Consider the following 18077-nt stretch of genomic DNA (forward strand, 5'->3'; position numbering starts at 1 on the left):
CAGCCAAGAATGGAGCACTTTGGTGGAATTTGTAAGCAGTGGTTGGACAAGCTTGAGGAAAAGTCGCCAAAAAATTGGACGTTTTCATTCTTGAGGTGTTTAATCATTCTTGACTCGATGTCGACGGAGACTAAAGCACCGGCGCAACCGAAGCGTTCGGTTCCGCCCTCTTTACGTCCCCTTGTATGGATGGGTATTCCCGAGAGTGTACTTGCATGGAAACCGCGTCTACCATCTCGCAACTGGTGCATTTTTTTGGCATCTGTTGCAGCCGTTGGATATTTGTATTACGACGACCGACGACAATGCAAAAAAATTTTGGAAGAATACAAAGACCGTGTTCGTGGTCTGTCGGAACACTCTATGCACCCTCTTGAACAGCCACGCAAGGTGCTAGTTTACACCGCCAAGTACCCCGGCGACGATAACTACGATGTTGGCACGATATATTTTAAACGGTATGTTAAGCCGATTCTCGTTGCCGCCGCTGTGGACTATGAAATATTGAGTGGCACGAGCTATGGTAATCTTGCGCGCGAGCTCCGGAATAGAATTCATGATCGCCGTCGGAACCTCGCTGGACTGGAGCCATGGACGACTAATACCGTCGCCGGCACGTCTCTTCCCACCACGCTTTCGCCAGCGCAGTTCTTACAGCGTGAATTGGAAGGTGCTGTTGTACTAGTCGGTCGTCCAGCCCTCAAAGAGTGGGCATGGGCACTTAAAGAAGGATGGGGCTCGAGTATACCCGCCAAGCCCGTCGACTACAGCGAGAAGCTCGCATCGGAGCTAAGTGAAGACGGTGCTTTTGAAGAGGAACCAGAGGAGCCTGGAATCGACTCTTCAAGCACAATTGACAACATTGACGAACCTGCTGCGTCTTCAGTGACTGCTACACCAGGACAGGGTTTTGCACTCCCAACGCAAATTGGTCTTCAGTCACTCCAAGGCCGTTCACTCTCACCATTGGGTTCCACACAGCCCGTCGCGGCGCGAATCAAAGCGACCGAAGTCTCCCCGTCCGAGCAAAGTCTACCGCCCGTATCGCCTATCCCAGCGCAGCCACCTATCTGTTTCGTCGACTTCACCAATTTGGTTGGATTCGTCAACATCCCACGCCGCATTGCTCGCTTCTTTTATCGCCGCGAAGATGTGCGTCGGGGCGCCGAAGCAGGTTTGCGCATTGTTCTAGGTACAAAGAATGATGCGCGTGAATTTAATCCAGGTGATCCGGGCACGATCTCTCGTGAACCGCCGCAAGGAAACGATTTAGATTGGGGTCTTGAGGAAGAGTCGTTCTACCCCAATTCGTTTTCAAAGACACTCGAAAACGTTAAGCGTTGGCGCGAAAACTATTACAATGAGCTGCGCACGGAATTGAAAGCATCTCGTGAGATTGCCCGAGGAATTCGTGAGCCAACTAAAGCCGAAAAGCGCGATATGCCGAAAAGCGAAATTGAACTGCGAAGCCAGCGATTCGACAAGGAGCAAATGTGGCGCAACACTGAACAGGGATTCAAAATTCTTGACCCTCACGCCGGTGTGGAATGGGACGAAAGCTGGCGTGGATCGCTGCGGGTGCTCCGTGATCGTCCCGATGACGAACGCATACCTCGCAAAGAGCAACCGCAGGAAGTGTCATCGGATGCAGCTACCACACCTGAGCAAACCGCAGAAAAAGCAGCAGAAACTGCCTCCTAGTCAGCGCTGGACGACGCGCCACACACCCCACCAGTTTCCCTTTTCCCAGCCGCCTGTCTCCTTTACGACGTGTATACCTGTGTCTGCGTAATGCTGCGCTGCATCGTTCACAAGTTCATCTAGTTCATGCTCTCTGAAAAGGTGATAGTATCGGTGATGGACGTCTTGTTTCTGATCATCTGTGTGTTGTGCTGTCCGTACCCACGGCACAAGGACATCTTGTGCCTTTGTCGCATCACCATGCCCAGCTAACTGTGCATCGAATAATCGCCGACCTGCGCCACGCTGCTCAAACGCCCATACGTACACCATGAAACGGCCACATCCCCGTCCCGTACCGACCAAACCTTCCGGAGCGGGCTTAACAAGTCGGATGAGCTCTTCAATCGCGTGTCTTCTCCGTTCTGGTGTAGAAAAATGGTGAATAGTAGCGATGCTCAACGCATAATCAAATACACCACCACGATACCCGCTACACAGAGCATCCGCCACAGCTACTTCTTGTATCAAGCGTGTCGGTGGATTCTGAGGAAAATTGTGCTGAGCAGCTTGGATCAAGGGCAAACATCGATCTGAGCCAAGCGTGACAAGACTATTTTTGGTAGCTTCCCCAGATCCCAAGGCCGAACGAAGATGCAAGTACTTGCCATTTCCACAGCCCAAATCTACCCCCACGCTGCCTGCTGGTAACGAATCGAAGAAGTCTGAAACGAGAGGCCATGGCTGCGTCAGCTAGCCAAGACATACCTTGTACCGGGTACTTGAGAAATGTCCAGCAATCACATCATATACTCTGTTCATTAGTTTTCAGATATAATACACACGCATGTACATTTTCTTGTTCATAACCAGCAGAATCTGATGCTTCTAGAGCTGCTGTCACTCGGACTGTCTGCGACGCGCGTGCCATTTGGTCGCGTATGTAAAGCGTATCCGATCCATGTGGTCGGAACCTCCACACGGGCGCGCACATAGAGTCTGTCACCTCGGTCCAAACAGTTCCTTCCGGCATCATGTCGATGAGAGCACCCAAGATCGCTTGGGGCGGCCTGCCTATCCGAGTTGGTGTGATCGGTGGTTCAGGTCTCTACAAACTTGATGGCATCGAGATCATTGATGTTGTGAATCCTGAAACGGTACGTCCGGTCAAACGCCTTGTCTAATATTCTCCAGCCATGGGGCTACCCATCGTGCCCTATTTCCATTGGTCGCACAGCCACTGGCACTCTCGTTGCCTTTCTCGCACGACACGGAACGCTGCACTCCATCTCGCCTTCGCACGTCCCGTCAACAGCTAACATTGCCGCTCTGAAACACCTCGGTGTTCGTGCCATTCTTGCCTTCTCAGCTGTTGGCTCGCTTCGTGAGGAAATTGCTCCCAAGGACTTTGTGATTCCCTCGCAAATTATTGACCGCACCAAAGGTATTCGTCGCTCTTCTTACTTCGGTGAGGGAAAGGAACACAGTGTCATTGCACACGCACCATTCGGTGACCCGTTTGACAGGAACCTTTCTCCAATTGTTGAAAACATTGTGCGCGATACACTCAAGAACCACTCGCCCGACGTCAAAGTGCACAGCAATAAGACGGTCGTTTGTATGGAGGGCCCCGCGTTTTCAACGCGTGCTGAATCCAACATGTACCGTCAATGGGGGGGTGACATCATCAACATGTCTGCTCTCCCTGAAGCAAAGCTCGCTCGCGAAGCTGAGCTTAGCTATGTACTCATCGCTACGGCTACAGACTATGACGCGTGGCGCGAGAGTTCCGAGACTGTTGACGTCGCTGAGGTTATCAAGAGTCTTCACGCGAATGCACAAGCTTCCCAAGTCGTCACAATGGCGCTTATCGACGAGGTTAGTTCTCTGGTGGGCAACGATGATTCGCATTTCTTCACCAAAATGCATGGAAGCATGAAGTCTAACATCATGACCAATCCTGATCATCTGTCGACGGAAGTTAAGCAGCGCCTGCGTTACATTCTGCCATGGTATCCTCAGTAACAATCAAACGTAGATGCAGCAACGCTTAGAATGTCTTTGGCGCTCAGCACATGTTGATTTGGACCGTGCAACTTGATAAATGTGAAGTGTTCGAAGTGCATGAATGAGATTTGAGCTTACGCGGGCAAAACCCAGTCACTTCGAAACCGTACCAATGTGGCGTACAGTAGGCGGTCGCTTGGACCACTCGGCCATCTCGTCTCAAGCGTAGCCAGTAAACCCCTATTTTACTGATATAAACCCTTACGTTATAGTTCATCTCCCTCCCGATCCGAAGTCATGATTTCGAATCAAAAGGCGAATGTTGTTTAGCAAAACGAGGACATGATCTTCAAACTGAGTCCAGACTCGATCTGATTCACCTTTTATTTGCTGTGCTTCATTGGCCAAATGCATAAGATAGTTTACATCGCGAATTTCAATTTCAAGTTCATGCAATGGCTCGCTTGGACGGTTCGCTTCAATGACTTGAGTAAGATCAATGCTAAAATTTTGCTGAATGTATGACAAACGGTCTTTTTCACGCGAAAAAGTAGGATGGCTCATGCTTTGTGGCAGGTACATGGGTGTTTCGATATTGATACTGATCCGGTAATCAAATGGCTGAGTAGGACAAAATACATTAAGATCTGCGATACGCGTCTTCTTCACAACACCATTTGGCACAATCTCTTTCGTTCGAGTATCACGCGTCACACGTATATGCTCTCTTTGGCCGGTGATTTCTGAAACTTCATCATAAAAAGTGTCTGTCTCTTTGCGGTGTTGATAAGCCATATGCTCATTCTGAGGGAGGTTTTGCGCGCTGTACGCGACCAAATCGTTCAAAAGTTTATTATAAATCTGATGTTGTTTCATTGACATATTGCTTTCAAATCTCGCGTTGATCTCGTTCATGTTGACGATCGCTTCAGTATAAATCGGCAACCGTATCCGAGCATTGGTACTCTTGTCAATCATGACGCCAATCTTAGCCTCAATCTCGAGAGCTTCATGACCTTGACTATTCTCCCATATCCAATCGGCAATCCCACTTGCAAACTCGTCGACAGGATCAGTGCCAAAGATGGAGCGCGACGTCAGAGGCGCCATGGCGTTGATAATATGGGCAAAGGGAGACAATGTACCTTTGCTCCACTTGACTAAACAGGTTCAAACCTTTCTATATTACAAGCTCTACGAAGCGTCGTGATAAATTAAGAGTCTGTGCATCTCGTACTGCTGGCATTCATTTCGAGCCATTTTTTCCCGCGAGGATCTTCAGGGAAATACGGCAATGGAATCGAAGAGAAATTAGCACTCGCTTCTTGTGCTGAACAGAGCATCATAGAATCATTGTAGGGTGCAGGAACAAAGGTATTAGGCGGCGCAAAACTGCCATATAAGAACCATGGATCATGCCATAGTTCACGACAGGATACCCGCTTGATAGGATCGCGTCGAAGAAAGCGGGTGATTATACGTTGTGCGGGGGGCGTAACAAGTCGATTTGAAGGCTCGAAATCCCATTTCTCACCATCTGAAGGGACATCCTGACACGTGTTATTGATCTTTTCAGGCCAATGCAAATCACACTTAACAATGCGAAGGAGATGCGCTTTGCGTTCACGGCCACTATCGGTATATGCGCGGTCATTTCGCTCCCTTGAGTCCTTGAAAGAATTATGACTAGATTCTGTTGTTTCTTGTGGACCAGGGGACAAAAATGGTATTGCACCCGTTATCATTGCGTACAGAACAACACCCATAGCCCAAATATCCGTTTTACAACCATCGTACATTTTCCCCAAAATCAATTCGGGTGCAGCGTACTCTTCGGAGCCACACCGAGTTTCAAGCAACTGGCCTTCCTTGACAAATCGTGCTAGTCCAAAATCCGTAATTTTTATCAATGGTGTGGACCCAAGTGTCCAAGGTGCCAAGGAAGATCCAGAGGCAAACAATTTTCTAGTCAGCATAATGTTTTCCAATTTAATGTCACGATGAACGAGATGAATGCTGTGCATCCAGTGCACAGCATTGGCCAGCTCGCCGAAAATTCGCCGCACAAGCCATTCGCGTTGCGATACCTGCGCATGATGTTGTGAAAGAAGCTCAAAAAGCTCATCACCTGGCACAGCTTCCAACACGAGTGTATAGTGTTTAGGCGTGCGAAATGCGCGGAGAAAATTAACAATACTAGGATGTGAAATGCGTTTGAGAGTCTCTGCTTCACGAACCCAACTCACACGCATTCTCTCATCCACTTTCCAAGGCTCGCAAGCAATCATTTTGAGCGCCACGGACACACTGCTGGAGCCATCATTGGGCTTCGCAAGAAGGACTTTGCTAAATGCACCCGTGCCCAGAAGTGAAATAATTTTATACGGTCCAACCTTTCCCGCCTGCTCATCCTCATCCTCTGTGACAAAATCAATCGACTTTAGCAGCTGTTTATTCACTTTGTTTGGCTCGTCGTCTTGCGGTGATATTCCCGGTTCGTCACTGCAAGGGTTAATACTGTCTGGATTAATGTGTATTGATGGTCCATGCATGTGCCGTGAACTAGCTTTTGACTCTAGCGACGTCATGCCATGGTGGTGTGCAGAGAAATGTGGCGTAAGCGAGTTATAGGCGCTCGATTCTCCGGGTGCCGTCAATAGGCCATTCTTTTGGGGTGAGAGAGACGCACTGTTGTTATCGTCGAACCGTTGTGGGGAGCTCACGGCGCGTTGTCGGCGCCTTGTGACTTCTAGCGCCATGCTTTTGTCTGTTTTAGCAGCGGTGCGACTGCTTGCGCTTCGTGCAATGCTTTGAGGGGGCTTGGGAGGAGTGAGCACTGACGGCGTGGTGTTGAAGAAAGCATCTGTTTTGGAATCCTTGGGACGCATTTCCATTTTTTCCGAAGGCTCTTGCGAAGGAATGAGAGGACTTGGGAGTGGCGTCATCGATTTGCCCTCAAAGTCATTCAGGCTGCGTACACTGCGTATAGAATTGGACTTTTTCAAATAGTTTGATGCACTGAATGGGTACACCCATGTGTCACCCGTGTCCAAGTCAGAAAAGCCAGGTATAGGATCCAAACCCAGACCTTGCCGACTCAGTGTAGACAGGCTCGACGATCCACTTTCCATGGGAGGCGATGATACGTCAACACACGGTGGCACAGAAAAAGTATCCGAGCCCATTCTAGAAGATTCTGATCTTACGCGATCCGGTAAGCCACCGCGTATGGCGGGGGAGCGGGCCGGATCCATCGATACTGCCGTGGTGGGGGCTCGTCGAGCAGGGGCACAGGATGGCCGCCAAGAGGGGCCGGCCGAGAGCTCCACATTCGATAGGGCGCCATTTTTTTTCCAGCGAGACGCGCTGATCTACAGCTCCACCTATTTCTGACGCTCAGGGCACCCGAGACATGATGGCCTGTGTCACCAACGCCCACGAAGGTGGAGGTACCTGTGGCTTGCTGCGGCCCAAGGTAACGAGGTGCGCAAAGTCGGCCAATGCATCGAGTGGTATAGCGCAGTGAGCGCGCTGAGCATGCTGTTTTTGGGCATCGTGCCAGAACTGGCGCGACACCTCTGAGGCTTTCGTGCAGATGGACAACGGTACACCGGCAATCTGTGCGACCTGTGTGCCGTACGATGATTCGGCAATGCCAGGCACAAGTCGGTACGTAAACACGACGTTTTTGTACTCGTCGTCGACCCGCACTTCCATGTGCCGGTTTGCGAGGCGCGGGTATGTATCGAGACTCTGAGCCATCGTTGTATAGTGTGTCATGAAGAAGCAGAGGCACTGAGTCCGGGCGACCAGGTGGTATAATACCGCGTATGCGATCGCCTGGCCATCGAATGTTGACGTGCCGCGGCCAAGCTCATCCATGATCACGAGTGATCGAGGTGTGGCCTCTCGCAAAATCTTTGACGCCTCTAACATTTCGACCATGAACGTCGATTGTCCGCGGAAGAGTTGATCGTTCGCGCCCATGCGCGATGCAATTCTGTCAACCGGCGCAATGCGTGCGTGTTCAGCCGGAACATAACATCCAAGCTGCGCCAGAATCACGGCCGTTGCTGCCGTGCGTGCCGTCGTACTCTTTCCGGCCATGTTTCCGCCTGTAAGAACCATCACGTCCTCGGCCTGACCGCCCAACGCAATGTCGTTCGGAATGAACTCAGTTGCGCCTGTGAGTACGCTGGGTGCCATACATGGATGTCGCAGTTGCGTAAATGAAAACAGCGCCGCATCGTGTTGAACCAGCTCTGGACGACATGATGGCATACCGAGGGCCATGGAGCTCTTGGCCAGGCTCAAAAGGCAGTCGAGCTGTGCAACGGTACGTACAGCGCGTGCATACGAAGAAAGATCCTGACGGAAGAGGAGGTACACCTCCTCCTGGAACTGTTTGAGCGCAGCCAAACGGGTCTCGCGCGCTTCTTTCAGTTGCCGGATTAATTCACGCGTTCGTGGCGTGTAGTATCGTTTGCATGCCTTGGTCTGGCTCATGAGAATCCATGGTGCAGGGACTTTGGTGCGAGCAGGCACCTCTAGCTGGTAAATCTCGTTCGTGCCCACATGCTTCCATCCGGCGTCGCGTTTGGAGAGTCCAAGTTCCGATATACATCGGTCCTTCTCTTCATCAAGACGCGCCTCGGCAGCATGCACGCCTTCGACGGCAGCATCATACGCCTTTGATTCGCCGTGCACCGGCGTAAAAGAGCCGTCGTCGTTGGAGTTAAAGTGACTGCGCAACGTCTGAGCCAATGCAGCCACATCAGGCCATGCCTGCAAGCATGCTTTGAGCATACCGGAAGCAAATGTGGACGAGAGGGACAAGAGTTCGTCCTTCGCATTGCCGAAGCGAGCAAAGGCACGTAGGACGAGCAAAAAGTCGCGAGGACGGCACTTGCCTGCCGCTACACGCGACTGAAGGCGTTCCAGATCGGGTAGGGCTTTGGCAAAAGTCTCAAATGCATCAGTCCATGCAGGATTTGCGCACAAGTCGTCCACCGCATCTAGACGCGCATTGATGGCATCTGCGTTGCATAGGGGTGACGCAAGCCAGGTTTTAAAAAGACGCCGTCCAAAAGGCGTGATGCACCGATTCAAAAGACGGTGCAGTGTGCCCTCATCCGTGCCCTCATCATTTTGCAGAACGTGCAGGTGCAGCAAGGACTTGGCATCCAGAATCAGCGTGCCTTGCTGCGTATCAGCTGGAGCGCTGCGCTCGGCAAAGTTGCCGCTAGCGCACAAGTCGACATCGAGATGCAGCTGCTCGAGGTACCATAAGAGGCCACCGAGCGCTGACAAGGCCCAGCCGCCCTTTTCCACGAGAGGGGCAAGACCTTCTGGGATTGTATCAAACAAGTGGGCCAGTCGACCGCGCGTCGAGATGTCGTCGAGAAATTCGGTATCAGGCTTGAGCATGGTAATTTGGCAGGTGGTGGGCACCGTGTTGCGGATCAAGCGCAGCGTGGAAGGCAACATGACCCCTTTTTCATGCAAGACTTCCTTGATGCGTAGAGAACGCAGCAATGTCTCGAGTTGTGACAGCACGGCATCGTCGACGAATGTCATGTATCGGAACTCGGCGGTGGCGGCGTCGAGGGTGCAGATGCCAAACTCGGATAGGCCATCAGAGCGGACGTGCTCCTTGATACTCATGCAGTAGCTGCTCAATTCGTCAGCCAGTACGCTTCCGTCGACAATCGTGCCGCTCGTCACGACATGGCGCAGCTCGCGACGCACAATATCCGGTCCGCTTCCACGCGACTTGTCGCGCATGCCCTTGGCGACGGCCGTCTCACATTGGTCTACGCGTCCGACCTTGTACCCCAGAGCCAAGAGCTTGGTGGCGAACATATCGAAGGAGGCCTCTGGCACACCGACCATTTTCATCTTTACGCGATCTGTGAGCTTCAAGTCGCATTCTCGATGGCCGATGATGGCATCCTCTTCGTACAGTTCGTAAAACTTGCCCTTTTGAAAAAAAAGCACGGTATCCCAATGGTTCTGCTTCATTTCCCAAAATTGTCTTTCAAAAGGCGTGAACGATTTCCATGCACTAGGGGGAATGTACAGCGTGCGTTTATCGTAATGGAGATCGCCGGGGCGGTTCATGTCCTTATCTCGCACATCCAGGAGAAAGTCGTATGCCTGTTCATTCTCGATGCGCTTGCGTTTTTCTTCCTGGACGCGCTTCTCGGCCTTGGTGAGGTGCGAGAAAGAGACGGACGACGGCGTGGGCGCCGCTGGCGCCGCTGGTGCGTCTGCTGGCTTGGGTGCCTTGGTCCGAGGTGGGGGTGGTGAGGCGACGACGTCGTCCTCGTCGGAGGCGTCGTCGGCGGTCGAGGGTTCCTCGCTCTCTGCTGCGCTGACCTCATCGGAGCTGTCAGACGACGCGTCGGACATGACAAAGTCGTCTTCGGAAGGCTCGTCGTCGCCGTCGTCGTCGTCGTCGTCGTCCGACCCGGCGCGTGGCTCGGCGTAGTTGACGCGACGCGCCGCGCGGCGGCGACCTGGAGCGGGGGACGACGATGGCGGGGGTGTCAGCGAGGGGGAGGTGCGCGCCTGTTTCGCCGGACGCGGTGGCGTCGGGGGGGACGACGCGTGCTTGGTGGCGGAGGGCGACGCGTGCTGGGAAGAGGGCGCATCCTGGGACGTGGGCGGGGGCGTCGAGGGAGATGTCTCTGGCTGTGGTGGCGCGGCAGCAGGCTTGGGCGCCTTGCTGAAAAAGCCTAACAAGGACGTTTGCTTCGCGCCGCCGCTCATGGGTGTCGGTCGTCGCGAACAAAGAGGGCGCGACGCGCGGCGCGTTGTGTTCGTGCACGTGATTGTGGGGGGCGTACGACGACCTATTTACCAAAACGCGCACCAACCAATGAAGGCGACACACAAGTTCTCGACGGACGTGGCGTCCTGGATGAGGCGATCGACCTGCTCGGGCACGCTGAGGGGGGTGGTGGGGTCATAGTCGCGGCCTGTGAGTTTGTTTTGAATGCGGCGGACGACTTCGAGCGCGCGCTGATTGCGTGCCTCGCCTTCGACGCCGCGAATTTCGCCGGACCATTCGTGTTCGTGCTCGTGAGCGTCGGGGGCGCGTTGCTCGGCATCGGCGTCGGTGACGAGGCGCCACGAAATCAGGGGATCGTGCACGAATGCCTCGAGGAGGGCCAATACGCTCTCGCGATTATCGCGGAGCACGCGCATGGTGTTTTCCGCGGTGACCTTGAAGGTGCCCTGGATGCCGCCGATTTCCATGGCCTTGATGAGCATGCGCGTGAGACGGAATGGCACTTTTTCGGGGAACTTGGGGCGGTGGCAGGCGATCTCGAAGCAGTCGCCGAAGTCGATGTGGACGATTTCGCCCGAGTTGCGGTCGAGCAGCAGGTTGGAGGGGTGTCGGTCGCCGAGACCCAGGATGTAGCCGACGACCGAGGAGGTGGCGAGCGAGCGCATGTACGCGGTGCGGCGCTCGAGCCATGCCTCGGATGAGCGCGACTTGAGCCACAGGACGCGGTACAAGTCCTGACCGGGAGTGTTGTCGAGCGCGTACTGGAACACCTCGACCTTTTGCAGCACGGTGAGGCTGTCGTAGTCGGGCGCCATCTGGAGCATGAGGCGGTGCTCGATGTTGAGCAGGATCTTGTGCTGCTCGCGGTATTCTTTGATGAGCATGTGCAGCGTGTCGCAGTTAGCGACCCACCCCAGCATGCCGGTGTTGGGCGACAGGGGAATGACGGGGAAGCGGCGCAGGCTGAGGCGGCGCTTGTACGACTCGGTGTCGATGGACAGCAGCGTATTGACGAGCCCAAAGAGCTGCATGACGCGCTCATCCTGCCGCATGTCCTCGTGGCCCTTGAGCAGGTACTGGTACGTGCGGCCGTCGCTGCCGCGGATCTTGAGGCGGCGCGGGCGCTGCTTGGACGAAATGACGAGCACGATCGGCTCAAACTGCGTGATGCGCACGATGGGCTGGCCGCTCACGTATGTGCCTGGCACAGCGAGCTCCAGATCGCGCATCGCCAGCAGCTTCGGCGAGACGTACTGCAGGGCCAGCTGCACGGAGTTCGAGGCGGGCAGCTGCTTGGTGATGCGCTTGAACACGTGGTAGTACAGATCCCAGGCCTGATTCAGGTCGTTGATCTCGCCGAACTGGCGGTACCGCCGCACGTACTCGCGTGCCTCGTTCAGGTCGCGCCCGTGCGTCTGCGCAAACGACGTCTCGCGCAGCGTCTCGGGGCCGCGCTCGAGCAGATCATGCAGAGGTCCGAGCGTCGCAAACATGCCCTCGATGTTGTGCTCGGTAAAGTACAGACGCGATGCCTCCTCGAGACCCTCGTGCCACATCTCGTGCCACAGGATCGCGATGCGGATCAGCTCGTTGCTGACGAGCAGCGCCTGCTCGACGAGCACGGGGCTGTGCTCGCGCATCGTGTCCATGATGCCCATCGCCGCCTGCATGCGCACGGGCGACGGCGACTTGGTCGCGACGGTCAGCGGGTAAACGAGCGCCTGCGGATGCGCCGTGCCGACGTCCGACAGGAGGTGGTGGATGAGGCGGCGGACGCGCGGCGACGGTGCGCTGATGCGCGCGATCATCTGCGGGATGACCTCGAGCCACGTATCGACGGTGACGGTGCTGAAGCCCTGGCGCACGGCGTCGGCGACGTGCTCGAGGTGCCCGAACTTGAACCACAGGGTGAGCAGGCGCAGTGTGTCCTGCAGCGAGTTGCCGCTCGCGAGCGCAATCGAGCGGAAGAAGCCATGCACACTCGGCACGATGCTCGCCGCGACCTCGTGGAACGGAATGGCCACGCCGTGCCGCTCGTGGTGCGTGATGACGTCAAAGTTGGCGAGCGCCCACGCGTGCCATGCCTTGTACCACTCGCGGTCGAGCTCGGTTGCGCGCTGGTACGAGCGAATCACGTCGCACGAGTCGTCGGCGACCCACTCCTCGTTCATCGCGACCTGCCACTCGCCGAGCTTGAAGTAGCAGCGCGCGAGCAGCTTCGCAAAGTCGGCGAGGCGCGGCGAGGCTCGCACGTCGGGCAGGACGAGCCGGTCGTCGCCATCGACCGTGGCCATGCCGAGGTCGTCGGCGAGATGCAGCGTAAAGTCGCGCAGGTAGCTCAGGCTCTCGGTGCGCGCGCCGCACGCCCAAATGAACTTGAGATGCGAGTAGATGACCGCCGGCGGCGCGCGCGGCCCCGCGAGCGGCGCGTCCATCGCCTGCGCATCGGGGCCGAGCAGCGAGTTGAGCGTCTTTTCCGCGAGCACCATGCGCCCCGATTTGCGGCACAGGTTCGCAAACTTGATCCACGTGTCCATGTCGTCGGCGGGCGTGAGCACAATGCTCCGCACGCTCAGGATGCGCTGCCACACCTCGACGTCCAGCTCGCAGCCCTGCAGCCGCTTCATCCAGATCGTGCGCATCGTCGCCTGGCGGTCGGGCTGGTCCGCATAGTCGAGCTTGTACGCGAGCGCCTCCTCCAGCTCCGAGAGCATCTGCGTCCGCACCATGAGGTCGTACGCACGCGCATAGCTCTCGCTCACCAGCGCCGTGAGCTCCGTGTCCAGCGCGTCGCGCGCACGCGCAATGAGCCGCTTCGTCTGGTGCCGCTGTCCATGGTGGACGGCCAGCACGGCGCGGTAGAAGGAGCGCTCGCTCGACTCGGGGCGCATGGCCGCGATGAACTCGTCCATCATGTCCCACTGCCCAAACGACCACGCGGTCGCCGTCGCGAGCGGCGCCATCTGGCGGCGCCCCTCGGCCCCGGCCGTCGGCCACTTGGCCTGCACGAGCTCCGTGAGGTGCTCCCACTCGCCGAGCGCATGCAGGCAGCGCATCTTGCCAAACACGATCTCCTGCGCATCGGGCTGCTCGACGGCGCGCCGCTCGTACGCCGCGAGGGCCTCTTCCCACCGATGCAGCTTCTCGTACCACTCCTCGTGGTGCGTAATGTCCATGTGCTCACGCGCATACGTCAGCGCACCAAACGCCGCATCGCCCTGCTGCAGCTTGGTGTTGATGTCAATCAGCAGCTCGACCAGCTGCGGCGACGGCTCGGCCATAAACTCGACCTCCTTGTAGTGCAGCGCCTTGGCATACGCGTGGAACTTGTAGGCGCGGTCGCCCAGCAGGCGTATGCTGATCGGCAGCGCCTTGTCGTCGTGCTCCATAAACTCGGCGAGCTGCAGCAGGATGTGCACGACCTGGTCCGGGATGTCGTACGCGTCGAGCGCCGTCTCGATCGCGTGCACAAGACTCTCCTGGTACGTGTCCAGCAGCTCGACCCAGCACGACACGAACGCCGCGTTGAACAGCTCGAGCGCCAGCGGATGGTACACCTCGGCCAGGCTGCGGCACGCACGCAGCGCATGCGACGGCGACTCCCGCAGCATCTCGACGGCCAAGCGCCGCAGCCACTCGCGCCAGTCCTGCGCCGTCGATACGCGCGACGTGTCCCACGCCGCCTTGAGGTGCAGCTGATTCACGGCCATTTTCGACGCCTCGGCCAGCGGCGCCTCATCGGCCTTGTCGAGCGCGAGCGTGTCGGGCGGCAGCAGCTCAGGCGGCAGCGCCTCGCCCCGCACGAGGCAGGCGATGGCCTGCTGGTACCGCGGGTGCTGGATGCGGTGGTGCACCATCGGCTTGTTGACCACCGCGACAAAGGTCAGGTACACGGGCCCCAGCAAAAAGACGAGCGCCGTGAGCGTGTCGAGCACGGGCGTGCGCAGCTCGACGATGCCGCTGTGCAGCACACGCACGAGCGGATGCACGATGCGCGACGCGTGATCGGCAAAGTTGACCTTGCGCGACAGCTGCCCGACCGTCACGATCGCCGCGCGCCGCAGCGGGAGCGGCGCGTCTGTGCGCTCAAACAGGCCCACCAGCACGGGCAGGACCAGGTGCATGTACTCCTCGAGGTTCGCGCCAAACACATAGAACGCCTGCAGCATGCGCATGAGCGTCGGCGTGCGCTTCGGCGTGATCTCGCCCTCGAGCGTCTGGAGCAGATGCGGCAGCAGGAGCGGGAGGTACGCCTTGAATTCGCCCTCGAGCGCACGAGCCACCGACTCCATCAGCGCGACGATCGTGAGCTGGATCGACGAATTCGGATTCCAGTCCGCCTGCACGAGCTCAAAGATATCGTGCAGGTAGTTGCGGACGTGCTGCTTGATAATGCTGATCAGAATCGCCAGCTGCTGGTAGTAAAACTCACTCAGACCTCCCCCCGCACACGTACGCAGCACGCCCAAAAACGCCGGCACAATCTGCGGCAGGAACGCGACGCACTTGAGGCCCTGCGTCTTGAACATGTACATGACCGCCTCAATCACGGCATGGTGGTGCACGGACAGAGCGGGATCGCGCAGAATCGCCATCAGCGCCTCGATCGCGACGTTTTGGTAGTACTCGTCCGTCGATGTGCCAATCAGCGTCGCGAGCTCAAAGAGATCCGTCTGCGCATCGCCCCCCGACACGACCGTGTCCAAGCTGTTCTCCAGGAGCTTGTGTCGATACGGATCCAGCGCTCCCAGGATGCCCAGCACGCGAATCGTCTCGCGCCGCACAGGCACCGATTGCTCGCCCTTGAGGATCTTGACAAGCCCGCCGAGCAGCCGCGGATACTGCAGATACGGATTCGCGACGTGGACCGTGTTCGAGGCAATCCGGCCCAGCGTCTTGAGCGCCGCATCGCGCCGCGCCACGGACGCATGCGCCGAGCCGCGCGAGAGCTGCGTCACCATCAGCGACACGAGCTCATCGACCAGCGGCGCCAGTTCCTCGCCCGCTACACGCGCCAGCTCTCCGATACACTCGATCACGCGCGCCGCCACACTCGCATGCGGATCACGCACCTTGGGCAAGAGCACCTGCAGGATCGTCAGGGCGTAGCTCTTGACCAGCCCTTGCAGCGCCCGCACGACGCCCGTGAGAAGACGCGCCGCCTCCTCCTTGTGCCGCGCCACGTTCGCATACTCCAGGCCCGTCAGCAGCTGAATCAGCACCTTGCGCAGCGACGGCATCACATACGCAGGGTTGTGCTTCGCCAGCCGACCGAGGATCCCGATCGCGACTTCGCGCACGCCAAACTCCTCGTCGTTCAGCGCCATGAACATCGAGCGAATATACTCGGTCTGCGCGAGGTGCCGGTCGAAATGCTCGTCCAGCGCACTCAGCACCGTCAGCCGGAGCTCCGCATCCGGATCGGCAATGCCGACCATGATCAGCTTGTCCAACACGTCATTGAACACCTCGATCGCATGCATGGACGTCTGGTAGCAGATCGGATCGTTGACAAACATGTGCGCACACGTCACAGCCGCCGCCTTCCGCACCTCCTTCGCGTCGAGCTCCAGGTACGGCAGCGTACACGCACGCACAAACTCGCTCAGAATATGCCCGGAAAAGTCAAAGCTGCCGAGCGTCTGCAGCGCAATCGTGATCGTCTCCATCGCCCGCGCATCTGGCGCGACGTGAATGACAGGCGGCGGCACGCCGCCACGACGCGGCACGGGCGCACCCAGCGGGCGATACGGCACGCCGATCAGGATCTGCGACAGCATGTGCAGCAAGCGCTCCTGCACGATCGGCAACAGAGCAGGAATCGCATGCACAATCTTTTCCAACGCCGAGACCAGCGCCGTGCTCAGGCCACAGCCAAACATCATGTCCAGCATGTCGTGGACATCGCCCTCGATGCGCGGCCCCACAGCGAGAGCCATGTGGCCCAAGCAGAAAAACACAGGCGTCTCTGGCAGCGCATGCTTCTTCCCGCGCTGGATCAGGCTGTCTCGCACACACTGCATAATCGCATCGACGTACGGCTCCATGCGATCGCCCATCGCCATGGCCACGAGACCGACGGCTTCCAGCGTGTCGCCCCACGCCTCTTTCGTCGAGCGGTCGCGCTCGCGGCGCAGCTGCTCAATCAGCGTGCTCATCACTGGACTCAGGTGCTCTTCAGCGTAGTACTGCGGGTCGTACGCGGCCAGCACCGGAATGAGGTTCGTGACCGTGCGCCGAATGAGCGGATCGCGATGCCGGTGCAGGCGCAAAATCAGTTCGCACGCCCGATGCAGTCGCGTTCGCATAAACGACTTCGAATAGCGCAGCAGCTTGAGAATGGCCAGCAGACTGCCATGGATGACTTCGATCGCCGGATCACGCAGACCCTGCTCGGCGTCGTCGTACACGAGCTCATAGGCCTGTGTGCCCATTTGCTTTTCGCGATCTGAAATGATCTGGAAGCAGGCGCCGAGGGCTTCCGCCGCCGCCTCCCGCACACCCACTTTGACGTCGCGCAACGCGACCCAAATATGATCCATCACACGGCCCACATACGTGTGGAACAGGTACGGCACATTGCGCGCCATCTCCTTGATGATCAGCACTGCCGCATAGCGTCCATTTTCATTGCGCTCTCCCTGCAAAAAGTCGAGCGCTCGCTGCACCTCAAACTCGACAAACTGGTCGCCCAGCGAGTGGCCGCCATGCTTCGACACCCGACCCAGCACACGAGCGGCCGCCATCATGACCTGTGGATCGGAGCACGGGAGATTCGGCTTCAAGTACTGGTAGAAGCGGTACAAGCGCGCGCTATTATCTTCGCTCTCGAGCCCGATAAAGTGATCGATCGCCGTGATTCCGCCCAACTTGCTCGCTGATAAGGTGCTGTGCGAGAGCTCAATGACGCGACGGTTCAGCTCATTCGTAAAGAGCTGCAGCCTCTCTCCCTTGAGCTCGGACAACATGTACGACACAAAGTTGCCGAGCTCCTTGCCTGCATGATTCCGCACAGCCTTATCCTTGCTCTTAAGGTCCTCAAACATCCGCGTCAGCGTCCCGGACGGCTGCATCGCTTGCGACACAACCGACGCGCTATTGTTTCCTGTGAGAGACGGTAGCATCGTGCGAGAATGCGCGCACTGCACGGCCGGTCCAGCTTGCCAGCAAGCCGCTCTCGTTCGTCCCAGCTCGGCGTATCGAAGCGGCCGACCAAGCGCCACGACACCCGCCCGTGGCTCGAGCGTCACGTGTTACAAGAACCTAGTAGGTCGATGTTCGAACCAGCTCCACCCTCGACCGCGCCTGCCATCCAGCGTCAATGTTGGCGCTTTTCCACCACATAGACGGCAAGGCAGGTCCCCGAGTACACAGTGTGTGTCAGGCACGAGTTGCATGGTTCCTGTTTATTCATCACATCGTCCGATTCGGTGGACGTATGGCTGAGGGAAAGACAGGATAGATTGGCGGGCTCCTTAGTACACATTACGTGGTTCCTCTGCGTGGAACGGCGTAAGAAGGTCGTCCTACATGCCTCGACAAGGCGTGGGCTGTGGTCCATAGGCGTTCGTAGCACGTGATCATCCAGGCAGCGACG

At 57.2% G+C, this 18077-nt stretch overlaps 7 protein-coding genes across 7 annotated transcripts; 2 read left to right on the plus strand and 5 right to left on the minus strand.

The window, feature by feature from the left end:
• Positions 1-9: 9 nt before the first annotated feature.
• On the plus strand, positions 10-1701 carry MRET_3515 (mitochondrial import inner membrane translocase subunit TIM54; the record flags this gene model as incomplete). Its single annotated transcript, XM_027630142.1, has 1 exon — positions 10-1701. The coding sequence occupies one exon, from the start codon at positions 10-12 to the stop codon at positions 1699-1701; it is 1692 nt and encodes a 563-aa protein (XP_027485969.1).
• On the minus strand, positions 1702-2611 carry MRET_3516 (tRNA (uracil-5-)-methyltransferase TRM9; the record flags this gene model as incomplete). The annotated part of the gene is made up of 3 exons (XM_027630143.1): positions 1702-2424; positions 2449-2494; positions 2526-2611. The coding sequence occupies 3 exons, from the start codon at positions 2609-2611 to the stop codon at positions 1702-1704; spliced, it is 855 nt and encodes a 284-aa protein (XP_027485874.1).
• A 103-nt stretch (positions 2612-2714) lies between these two features.
• MRET_3517 (5'-methylthioadenosine phosphorylase) lies at positions 2715-3705 on the plus strand (the record flags this gene model as incomplete). The annotated part of the gene is made up of 2 exons (XM_027630144.1): positions 2715-2837; positions 2875-3705. 2 exons carry the CDS (start codon positions 2715-2717, stop codon positions 3703-3705), a joined length of 954 nt encoding a protein of 317 aa, XP_027485875.1.
• Positions 3706-3960: 255 nt separating this feature from the next.
• MRET_3518 (mRNA capping protein) lies at positions 3961-4797 on the minus strand (the record flags this gene model as incomplete). The annotated part of the gene is made up of 1 exon (XM_027630145.1): positions 3961-4797. The coding sequence occupies one exon, from the start codon at positions 4795-4797 to the stop codon at positions 3961-3963; it is 837 nt and encodes a 278-aa protein (XP_027485873.1).
• A 104-nt stretch (positions 4798-4901) lies between these two features.
• On the minus strand, positions 4902-6941 carry MRET_3519 (catalytic protein kinase domain protein; the record flags this gene model as incomplete). Its single annotated transcript, XM_027630146.1, has 1 exon — positions 4902-6941. The coding sequence occupies one exon, from the start codon at positions 6939-6941 to the stop codon at positions 4902-4904; it is 2040 nt and encodes a 679-aa protein (XP_027485903.1).
• A 142-nt stretch (positions 6942-7083) lies between these two features.
• On the minus strand, positions 7084-10458 carry MRET_3520 (DNA mismatch repair protein MSH6; the record flags this gene model as incomplete). Its single annotated transcript, XM_027630147.1, has 1 exon — positions 7084-10458. One exon carries the CDS (start codon positions 10456-10458, stop codon positions 7084-7086), a length of 3375 nt encoding a protein of 1124 aa, XP_027486000.1.
• Positions 10459-10545: 87 nt separating this feature from the next.
• On the minus strand, positions 10546-17604 carry MRET_3521 (serine/threonine-protein kinase mTOR; the record flags this gene model as incomplete). The annotated part of the gene is made up of 1 exon (XM_027630148.1): positions 10546-17604. The coding sequence occupies one exon, from the start codon at positions 17602-17604 to the stop codon at positions 10546-10548; it is 7059 nt and encodes a 2352-aa protein (XP_027485891.1).
• Positions 17605-18077: the final 473 nt, after the last annotated feature.

The sequence above is a fragment of the Malassezia restricta genome, chromosome VI, assembly GCF_003290485.1.
Source record: "Malassezia restricta chromosome VI, complete sequence".
In the NCBI taxonomy this organism is placed as follows: Eukaryota; Fungi; Basidiomycota; class Malasseziomycetes; order Malasseziales; family Malasseziaceae; genus Malassezia; species Malassezia restricta.